At 32.0% G+C, this 10,831-nt stretch overlaps 1 protein-coding gene across 1 annotated transcript; it reads left to right on the plus strand.

Moving 5' to 3' along the window:
- Positions 1-485: 485 nt before the first annotated feature.
- LOC131662669 (chaperone protein dnaJ GFA2, mitochondrial-like) lies at positions 486-9,688 on the plus strand. The gene is made up of 18 exons (XM_058932514.1): positions 486-709; positions 804-894; positions 1,304-1,390; positions 1,565-1,647; positions 2,323-2,406; positions 2,520-2,558; positions 2,941-3,036; positions 3,494-3,544; positions 4,507-4,594; positions 4,689-4,753; positions 4,848-4,922; positions 6,365-6,437; positions 7,413-7,504; positions 7,603-7,674; positions 8,465-8,521; positions 8,599-8,647; positions 8,793-8,859; positions 9,290-9,688. The coding sequence occupies exons 1-18, from the start codon at positions 638-640 to the stop codon at positions 9,378-9,380; spliced, it is 1,332 nt and encodes a 443-aa protein (XP_058788497.1). The 5' UTR covers positions 486-637; the 3' UTR covers positions 9,381-9,688.
- Positions 9,689-10,831: the final 1,143 nt, after the last annotated feature.

Here is a 10,831-nt window from a genome sequence, read left to right on the forward strand (position 1 = left end):
TAACATTATTATTTATTAAATATTAATATGAAAGTTAGAAAGTGGTGAGAGATTGGAGGTTTTGAAAGGAAGTGAGAAAGGTTATTATTATTATTATTATTATTATTATTATTATTAACAAATAATTAATTTATAAATATTAATTATTATTATTAATATTATTTATTATTTGAGATTTTGGAGGGAAATTTAGTGAGAGAAGTTATAGGATTTATTATTTGAGATTTTGGAGGGAAATTTAGTGAGAGAAGTTATAGGATTATAGAATAGTATAGATAGATAGATAGATAGATAGATAGATTTGAGATTTTGGAGGGAAATTTAGTGAGAGAAGTTATAGGATTATAGAATAGTATAGATAGATAGATAGTGTTCTATCATTAGAACTCTTGCAAAACCAAATAAATTTGATTTGAAACAATACATTTTAATTTATCATTTCTTAATTCCCATGCTTAAGAAAAAAGATTAAATATTTTTTTTTTTGACAAAAACGAACCCTTTGCTCCTCTCTCATCACCGTAGAATCCCACAACACTAGAAACTTCCATTCATTGTTCAAAAAATTAGGGTTTTGCCAAAGGGGTTTAGAGGCTTTGCTCGCTCGCAACCATAAACCCCTAATCATCTTCTCCAAATGGTTCGCTCTAATGGCGTCAAGCTTCTTCGATCTCTCTCCCCTAAACTCCTCCGCAACGGAGAGAAATCCGTACACAATCTCTTCTCTCACGCTTATTGATTTACCTATCATTCTTTATTAATTCGGTGTTTATGATTTTTTGTTTTGTTTGGGTGAATTTCAGTTATATGAAGGAGTTTTCCAAAGGAGTTACAGAACGTTGAATTCAGGATTTTGTAATTCTTCCAAAGTTATTGGAAATTGTTATCCCAATGGTATGCATGTGTTATAGAAAGGCATGAAAATCTGTTGACGATATGTTAGTTTTTTTCTCTTGCTGCTTAGATGACTTAACTGTTATTGAAGCTTTTAAATAAGCTTGATTTCGGTTGGAACAAGTGTTGCGACACTTATTAATACCATTGCGGTATGAATTAATCACAGTTTTGTTCTTTATCATAAAAACGCGAATAACGGTATCCGTCGGCACCTGCCAATACTGTTTTGTCACTGCCGTTTTCGCGGCTGCGGACCACATTTTAGAACTTTATTGGTGTAATTCTAGTTTGCATTTGAATGTTGAATTGTTACTTTTCTTTCATTTTATTAAATATAAATTAGATTTATGTTGGACTTTTCTGCTTCTGCTTTTGCTAATTTTTTAACACCTTATACAAATTGCAGTTGGAAATGGTGTTAATTTGAAGAACTGGGTGCTCTTGGGAGCAGCTAATACTTATTTTGGGGCATCTAGATCCATTCATGGCTCAGGTATAAATAAAATTTGATAATAAATTATGTGTTCTATTTCATTCACAATTTTGTTATGTAGGACTTGCGTTCATTTTTTCGTTGTCTTTATCATCTATGAATATATGAATCAGTTTACGCTTATTTGTCCATAACATGTCACTGACTTTTTTTTATCACCTTTACTTTTTTCAGCACCATTGGCAAGAGATTTTTACGATGTTCTTGGAGTTAATAAGAACGCAAGTGCTTCTGAAATAAAGAAAGCATACTACGGGGTAAGTTTTACTTGAGTAATGTCAATATAGACTTTTACGATGTTATTGGAGTTAATAGGAATGCAAGTTATTCTGAAATAAAGAAAGCAAACTATGGGGTAGGTTTTACTTAAATATTGTCAATATACATACAGCTATTTTACTATGGGGTAGGTTTTACTTAACTAGTGTCAATAAACATCTATTTTCATGTATAACGTTTTGTAGGGGCACCCAACATACTTAATTCCTGGTAAAACTTTGCATTTTCTTATACATTTCCTTGTAAAAACATTACATTTTTTTTTTAGTTTGTCTTACTTTTGTTATTTCCCAAGTGGCTGATTACCAATAATAGGTTGAATTGCATGAGGAAGAGTTTTTATATCATGTTGCTTTCATAATATTGAAGAAAGCTTTTAATTTGCATTCGAATTCTGCACTTGATAACAATTTCTACGTTTCTCTTAGCCAGAATATATGTGCTCTTGTTTTATTTTAGAGGTTGCATTTTGCACATGTTCTATGCTATGCCTAAATAGTTGTGAATACGTCGCAGTTACATTACATTCTTTATTCTTTCTTTTGTTCTTTCTTTCTTCACATGTGGTCTTCAATCACCAAACATATTTTTGACAAGCATGAGTTATTTGCACGAAATGATTCTAATTATCAGTCTCTCTTTATGTTCTTCAGCTTGCAAAAAAGCTCCATCCTGACACAAACAAAGATGACCCTGAAGCTGAAAAGAAATTTCAAGAAGTTTCGTTGGCATATGAGGTGCACCCTTGTTCTGGATGCTATTTAATTGTTTACTTAAAATCATTGTATGATTTGTGAACTGAGTTTTGGTCTATTGACCTTCCCCATTTTGTTGTGTAATTGCATTGTAGGTTTTGAAGGACGATGTAAAGCGTCAACAGTATGACCAGGTTTCATTTCGTTCCAGAATTTTTCTCTTTGGCGCCTTTGTTGAATGTTTTATCTTGTTTCTAAATTGAGATAAATAGTAGGATAAGTAATTGATTTTATGCACAAGAGACTGTAATTTGTAGATTAATAGTAACGGATCAGAACATAGTTATTAGTTACGTAAAATAAAAATGAAATATAAGGACATAAGTTGAGGACATTTGTTTCATGTAGATTGGGGAACTGAGAAAAAAATTAATAGAGATATTTCAAATTCAGAGGAAAAGTAGTGAAGGGGTTGGGGAAGAATGGTACATTTATTAAGTCTTGTTATTATTATCTTATATCATATTTATTTATGTTAATTTGTCTCATTTGATTTAGTTTGACATGGATATGTAGGTTGGGCATGATGCTTTTGTAAACCAAGAAAGCAATGGTTTTGGTGACGGTGGTGCTGGTGGCTTTAATCCATTTGAGCAGATATTCCGTGATCATGTAATGACATGCCATTCTCTTCATTTTATTAATTATTAATCATGTCTTTTAGTAGATGTTTATTTCCTTTTTATTAGGCCAGTTAGCATTACAGTATATATTTCATCAAGATTTGTTTCATAGCAATATTAAGTAGTCATTCTATTTTAATGTTTTATTGTTAAATGATTTACAAACTTTAACCATCCAACTGCATCAGTTACTAGTTCATTCTTAAGGCGGAAGACAGAATGATCTATTGAGTTATAAAAAAAGTTGTGTAAATATGCATGCTTTTAAGACTCAACTGTAGTACAAACATATATTTTTCTGGCAAAAAGCATGTCACTTTGTACTATGGGTTTTGTTATGCATTTTTTCTTTTTATCATAGTAGAAATTTTGTAAATTATTCATCTCAGTAGTTTTTCTTGAGTTATTTATTTTACTTATCTGTTTATTCTCTCGATGGCGATCAGGATTTTGTCAAGAACTTCTTTCACCAGAACATTGGCGGACAGGATGTTAAGGTTCTTTTCTTTGCTGGAAACTGTAAAACAATGTAGAAAATATCAATGTGTTATTGAATTGATATGGGAATAAGGGTCTGTTAGAGCAAAGGAAACCAGAATCAAAGCTCCTACCGGAGGGGATTTCCCCCTTTTCAAATTAGAAACAACTTGAATGACCCCTCACATACCACCCACCCTCCTAATCATGAGCTCATCCCAATCGAGTGAACTCTGTTTCTTTATGGTGGCAACCCCATTGTCTCCTTGAACACTGTAGAGTATTGTTTCAACAATTTTTGCAAGGAAAACTAAGTATTATTTCATTCCAATCGAATGTCCCTTTCCAAAACTTCTTCATCCATGTCATGTTATACTACTACTCAGAACTCGAGTCCTCTGTGTAACTATGAGGAACACACTCATGGCTTAGATGATTCTTCCGAATGGCTAACTCCGTCATCAACAATTTACGGAACTCCACCAAGCATTGTTTCAGCGACTCCTCGAAAGCATCCACTTTATCTGTCATTTTATGTGGCATTAACAGTTCAGGAAAACACTTTTTCAATCTGACATGTCAGACCAATGATGGAAACAGTAAAACAATGGAGAGTATATGAATGTATTATTGAAATGAGAATAAGGGTAATGTTACAGCAAAGGAAACCAGAGCCAAAGCTCCTAAGAGGATTTCCCTCACGTACAACTCGTGACCCCTACTAGTCACGAGTTCATCCCACTCACTAATAGAGAATAACAGTGGAATCTTTTGCCTCATCACTAACTAACTTCATCCCTCGTTCTGTTCTGATTTTATTTAACCTGATAAACCTTCTAAGCCACTAGCCTTTTTTGATTCTGGCCCAAGTCAACCTGGTCCACAGACCCATGTTCCCTATCATTCTCTTTTATCTGTATTTGGACATCTTTAACTTTGTTAAGGATTAATTTGAGGCTATAAATGTAAATCTATTTTTCAGACTTTCGTTGAACTTTCCTTTATGGAAGCTGTCCGAGGATGCACCAAAACCATTACATTTCAAACAGATATGCTTTGTAACACTTGTGGTATGCTCATATCTTATTTAACATCTATGTGCTATTAATTTAGGTGTCACTTCTATATTTAGTTCAGTTTGTCTCTTTTGCTGAAATATTACAGGTGGAAGTGGGGTTCCTCCTGGTACACGACCTGAAACCTGTAAACGCTGTAAAGGGTCAGGAGTGGTGAGTATTGTCTCTCTCAATTAAAATTTACAATGTTTATATTTGTTTGTTTTCATTTATTGATTTCTGTTAATTTGATGGCTATGTTTTCTAGACATCTGTACAAGCTGGCATATTTAAGATGGAGACTACATGCGGTACATGCAAGGGAACCGGAAAAATTGTATCGGTATGGTGCACAAGTCGATTGTTTTCAGATAAATTCTATCATTTAGTTTATTGTATTCTGATATCTGGATTTTTCAATTATTCATGTAACATGCATATTGTTGATCATTTTTTCTTCTTAATTGGAAGTGATACATCATTAGAGCTTTTTTCCCCTAAAGATGTGCCAGTGTCAAGTCTGTTTTAGTTTATGAAGATAGGGATACCAAACATATCAAAGACATGGTATTGTAGTACAAATTTTTTGTTGATAATTGGAGAGTCCGAATATGAGTTGGAATAAATTTTTTAGGTATGGCGAGAAGTTGTAATTACACTGTTTCTTCAATCAATATAGAAAAACACATTGTTTCAATCAATATGGAAGTAGAATAGAGTTTATATAATTCAACTTATAGCAAGAACATACAAATTCTTAGTAAGGTGAACATTGGTGAACATTGGTGAACATACAATACAAGAAATCACATGTTTCTTTTGTTTGCCTAGTCTAGGTGCTATTTTACTCACCAAAAAAGTATCTTAGATTCCAAATGCTGAATGACAGCTATAGAGGTTTTTCAACTATAGGATTCAAGGAGGGTTGATGCTTTGGATGAATGTTTTAATTGTAATATGCGACTGGAAAAATGGAAAATATCACTCACACATTTAAGAAATTTATATTGTACAATTGTAAGATTTGCAATGTTTTATGGAACTGAATGTTGGACGGTAAAATGACAATTAGTGGACTTACTATCACAAGGATGAGAATCTAATGAATCATGATAATGATTGATGAGTGGTTATGCAAAACAGAATAGGATTGTAAATATAACCATTAAAGAAAAAAATGGGTTAGCAATCGTAGTTGATAAGATAAGATGCATGAATCTCCTCTTAGGTGGTTTAGAGATGAATAGTTAGGAACTATAGTAGCACTGATAACATTACACTAGATGTAAGATAGTCCAATAGTTTGAGGTAGAGGGAGACCGAGAAAAACTATATAACAAATCTATCTATTTTTGCTGATTCTAAGGTGCCTCCTTGTTCAAGGGGGTATGCCAGTCTTTCTCTTACAGTAATAAAAAATTGGCAGTATAAATCTGCGCAGTTCATTGTTTTGAATAATAATCAAGGATCAATGAAAGAAGGGATCGCTGATGTATCTTTTTGAATGCAACACACCTTAGACGGAACCACCTATTTTTAGACTTTAAATGTGACATGAATGTCTGACTCGATCGATCTGTGTAACTTACTTCACATAGACTTGGTGGTGGTTGTAGCTTTTTTTCCTCTCTTGCATTAATTTCTGTAAATATTAATAAATCATAATCATAATAATAGATAATGCTAGGCTCAACTTGAAGCATATTGATATAGCTATGTCTGTTTTTTCATACCAATAGCTAATACTGCATACTAATAGTATTAAATGTTCTTTTTTGTAAACAGAGTTTCTGCAAGTCATGCAGGGGTGCAAAGGTTAACAAAGGAACAAAGTCAGTCAAATTGGATATTATGGCCGGTAACCATTTTTTTAGAATTTTCTGGTGCGTTGTTATTATGTGAATCATGTTCATATGGCTTATAAATGAGAAATCATCTCATAGACCAATTTCCTTGGCGATTGTGCTCACTGGTCTCACAGTCTCTATATACTGAAGTTGATAATAATTTACTACCTCCATTTATTTATTATATATCACTTTGGAAAAAAGTTTTGTACCAAATTGCAAGTCGTTTTGCAATAGCAATGAATAATTCATGCTACTTTTTCTACTCTACCCTTAAATATTTGTTAGTCTCTTTCAATTCTTTTAGTTTATCTTTCTCATACTATTAATGAAGGATACTTTTGTAAAATCCTGTTTCATACAACAATAATGACATTTTTTAATATCTTTGAAAGTGTCAAATTGACTTATAATAAAAAAACTGGAGGGAGTAACATTTTGGTACTTACCTACTACTGCGAGGCAATGTGCCTTCTCTTTTACTTTATATAAATACTTCAAAAAGTTGTATGTACCGGAGAGTCATTTTTTTTGTTCAAACAAGAAAGGAAGATTATAATATATACTCCACTAGGCACTAACCATAAGATCCTGCTTTTCAGTCTGAGATTTGTTTGGTATAAACAAGGAAGAGTCCAGACACTCTCAGTTTCTCCATTGTATATTAATATTAATATCAGGACTAATTAGAAAGCCGAAAGGAGCTAGCAAATTGGCAATTCCTATTATATTGTGCTTGGCAATTCAGAATTCTCATTTTTGAATAATTTAAATTAACAGTAACTCTCTTTCTGATGATGATAGTTTTGACTATCAATTATGGTGCTAAAAGAGACACTTGTTAATATTTGTCTTTTCATATTGGGCATGCATTGTGTTCAATTAGGAGTCATGACTTTTGGCCAAAAATTCACTCATGTTCACATTTACATTTAAATTTACATTTACACTTAAATTTACATTTACACTTATTTATACATTTGAAGGGATTGACAACAATGAAACCATTAAGGTTTATAGAAGTGGTGGTGCAGATCCTGATGGAGATCACCCTGGTGATCTTTATGTTACTATAAAGGTAAAAATATTAATCTCTTTAAGCTTCGAGGTCATTTTCCCTTTTCTTTTGTATCTCCTCACAAGCCCAATTATTTCTCGTCCTTTGCTTTCTTGCAGGTCAGGGAAGATCCTGTCTTCCGTAGAGAAGGATCTGATATTCATGTAGATACTGTTTTAAGTATCACGCAGGTAATGTTCCATAATGAAGAATTTTTTTGATTCTTTAGCTTGTGCCTAGTTTTTTTTCTCTTTTGGGGTACTTGAACCCAACACCCGAGTTCTTATGCTTAGCCGTTGGGGTGTTTCCCTGGGCTATGTATGGAGACTTCAGTAATAACGGAATATCATTAAAATTGAAAGGGATAGTGGGGGCAAAGAAATGACGACGTGATGAGAATTGGTCTCTGTTTTATTGCTAGCAACTGGATAAAGGAAAAAAACACTTTAAAGCAATCATACAAGTTTATTCATTTTCGGGGTTGGTTTACTTAAGTCCTTGTTATATATCCCAAGTCGAAGAAATAAAGGAATTGAATGATGTTATGAGGCCTACCTTCATTACTTTTCCCTTTAACAATTCAACAACATATGATTGACTTGGGTGCTCATTTGGACTTCAGGATTTAAATCTTGTGACGATAGAATTGGTGAAATCAAAGTAGCCTTGTCAGTTATAAATCTTCACATAAACTCGGTGAATTTGAGAGTTCGGTAGTTTGAATTTTTTTGATTGGATTGGCTTGGAGTCTTTGGATGTATAATAGGATTTGGGGGCAATTATCAATTTGCCTGCTTGTGGTATATTTATTTGTGTTTATTAATTTTGGACTGGCAGTGTTTGATACTGGATGCTCTATCTTCATACATATTCTGGATCTCAAACATGTCTTCACTTGTCTGTGTTGCTTTGTGGTAGTACTGAACACCACTTGAAAATAAAATCTATAAACCCGATTTTTTTCTTCTTTTTTTTTTCCAGGCAATTTTGGGTGGAACCATTCAGGTCCCAACTCTTACCGGTGATGTTGTTCTTAAGGTTTGTATTGTTATTGCAGCATTAATTTTATGACATTTTGGTTTTAGTAACTGATGAAAGGTGGCTCTGTTTGGCAGGTGCGTCCTGGAACACAACATGGTCAGAAGGTTGTTCTGAAAAAGAAAGGTGAGCAAGTTTATAATGTTTAAAGAAAGCATTGTGTGAAAACACACCTGAAAAATTCCATGAATCTGGTTCATGGATTTATAATAGAGCTTAGTTTGAGACCATCTTTTTATTATCATTAACTTGTATGTCTTCCTCTTAACAGGGATCAAGACCAAAAATTCTTATTCATTAGGGGATCAATACGTTCACTTTAACGTCAACATCCCAATGTGAGTATTAAATTTGATGCCATTATCCAAGGTGTTTTATGAACTTAACTAACACAACTAGAAAGACAATAATTTCCGAACGGTAAAAGCCCTTTCTAACGGAAAAGAACTAGTTGAAAACCATTTCTGGCAGATGAATGCCTATGAAATTAGTTCCAATTGAAATGACCAACATAAAGCTTTCGGATTGCTTTGCCTAGGAAATTGTTTTGCATTCTGATGGATACGCCCTTTGGAAACAATAGAAAATGGATTTATTTAATTTCATTCACATGCATCGAAGGAAATGCCTGTCAAAACGCGTAAAATATGATGGGGTTGGAACCATCGGAATGCGAACGAAATAGTTGTTTTTCTTGTATTGCTAATATCTATGATACTTTTTCTGTATGATGGACATTTAAATGGCTGTTTCTGAAATGTTCTGCAGAAACCTGACAGAAAGGCAGCGGGAATTGATCGAAGAGTTTCAGAAGGAAGAAGATGAATCTTCTGATAAAGGAAAAGCTGCATCTGGTTGAAAACATTTACTATCAAATTTTGCTTAACAAGGCACAAAGATGTCTGCAATTGAAGTTTTGTAGAAATATTAATTATTATTTTTTATTTCCCTTTTGCCCTTCTCTTATTATATTACATGTAATATATCTCGTCATAAGAGATGACCACACATTCTCAATTCATTTTCAAGGTTAGTTGACAGACAGTCCCTTCATTCACCTCTAGACATCTATGTATATATACACTCTTTAGCATAAAGCGGGGCAAATTATGAATTGTCATTCTTTTTTTCCTTCTATCATAAATAGAGGAACCTTGACATTATTGAGGCATAGACCTAGTTGATAATTTTTATATATTTTGTGGAGTAATAATGAATATTTTGATAGAAGTGAATCTTGGTTTGATTGTCATCAGATAAAGAAATACAGATAAAGAAATTTGGCATTTGAAATCATGTCTGCCAACTGAATTTTCTTTGTGAAAAATGTTTCCATTTTTGTTATTCTACAATTTAAAAATATTTTGTATTTTTGAATTATTTATTTTTATATACATTGAAAATTTTTATGTCAATATCAATCTAGTTTTATTGGGAATAGGGCTTTACAATTTTGTTATATTTAAATTAACTTTGAAAATATTTCAAATTTTACAATATTAAATAAATTACTAAGAATGGATTGAAATTTCCCTAAAATATATTTATATTATATATAAGAGGTGTATAAATTTAAAACTCATTTAATTAATAGTGTTTGTAAATTCAGCACATTCATTGTTTAATATGTGAATAATAAGTTAAGATTTTTGATATTTAAAAACAGTAGAAATTTTCTAACTTTTTATCCTCTTTTAATGTATTTATTTGAAATTTTATTTGCCATATAGTGTGGAGTCAATTGGCTTCAAATCCAAAATTGATGGTCTATGTTTGATTTAGTTTCATATCTTGCGGTTTTGTAGGATATCAATTTTTAAGAATAAAGAAAATACTTTTTATATAAAAAGTTAATATTTTAATTTTTAATGCACTTTTAAAGTATTGCATACACACATTTTTTTTAAAAAACTTATCACTTTAATCACTTAAAAAGTGTCTAAAAAATACTGGTTAGCATATATTTTAATCGTTTAAAGATGGTAGACCTTTTATCTTCATATTATTTTCTTTTGCTATTTTTTTATATAGCATCTTAGTTATGAGTAGAAGATGAAAAAATAATACAAATAAAACATGCTAAAAAGACAATTTTTTTCATAAACTCTCATTTTTTGTTGAAGAAAATGTTTAATAGATTTGATGAGAAGCTGAATCGATATTAAAAAATAATAAAAAATAAGAGCGATTTATGTGTGTTTTGGGAAAAAGGAGAAACACAAGTATGGTAGTCTTTAAGTTAAAGATAATGAACTTTTGAAAAATAAGAGAAATTTGTGTTGAAACAAAGGAGAAGATTTCTCAATCCAC

This window comes from Vicia villosa, linkage group LG3 (genome assembly GCF_029867415.1).
Source record: "Vicia villosa cultivar HV-30 ecotype Madison, WI linkage group LG3, Vvil1.0, whole genome shotgun sequence".
In the NCBI taxonomy this organism is placed as follows: Eukaryota; Viridiplantae; Streptophyta; class Magnoliopsida; order Fabales; family Fabaceae; genus Vicia; species Vicia villosa.

What these genes read in the sequence shown, in the direction of transcription:
- LOC131662669 (XM_058932514.1), top strand. Translation starts at nt 638, where the DNA reads ATGGTTCGCTCTAATGGCGTCAAGCTTCTTCGATCTCTCTCCCCTAAA. An exon ending in AAGTTTCGTTGGCATATGAG is followed by an intron (nt 2,407 to 2,519) that starts GTGCACCCTTGT and finishes ATTGCATTGTAG; the next exon opens with GTTTTGAAGGACGATGTAAA. An exon ending in ATCTTTATGTTACTATAAAG is followed by an intron (nt 7,505 to 7,602) that starts GTAAAAATATTA and finishes GCTTTCTTGCAG; the next exon opens with GTCAGGGAAGATCCTGTCTT.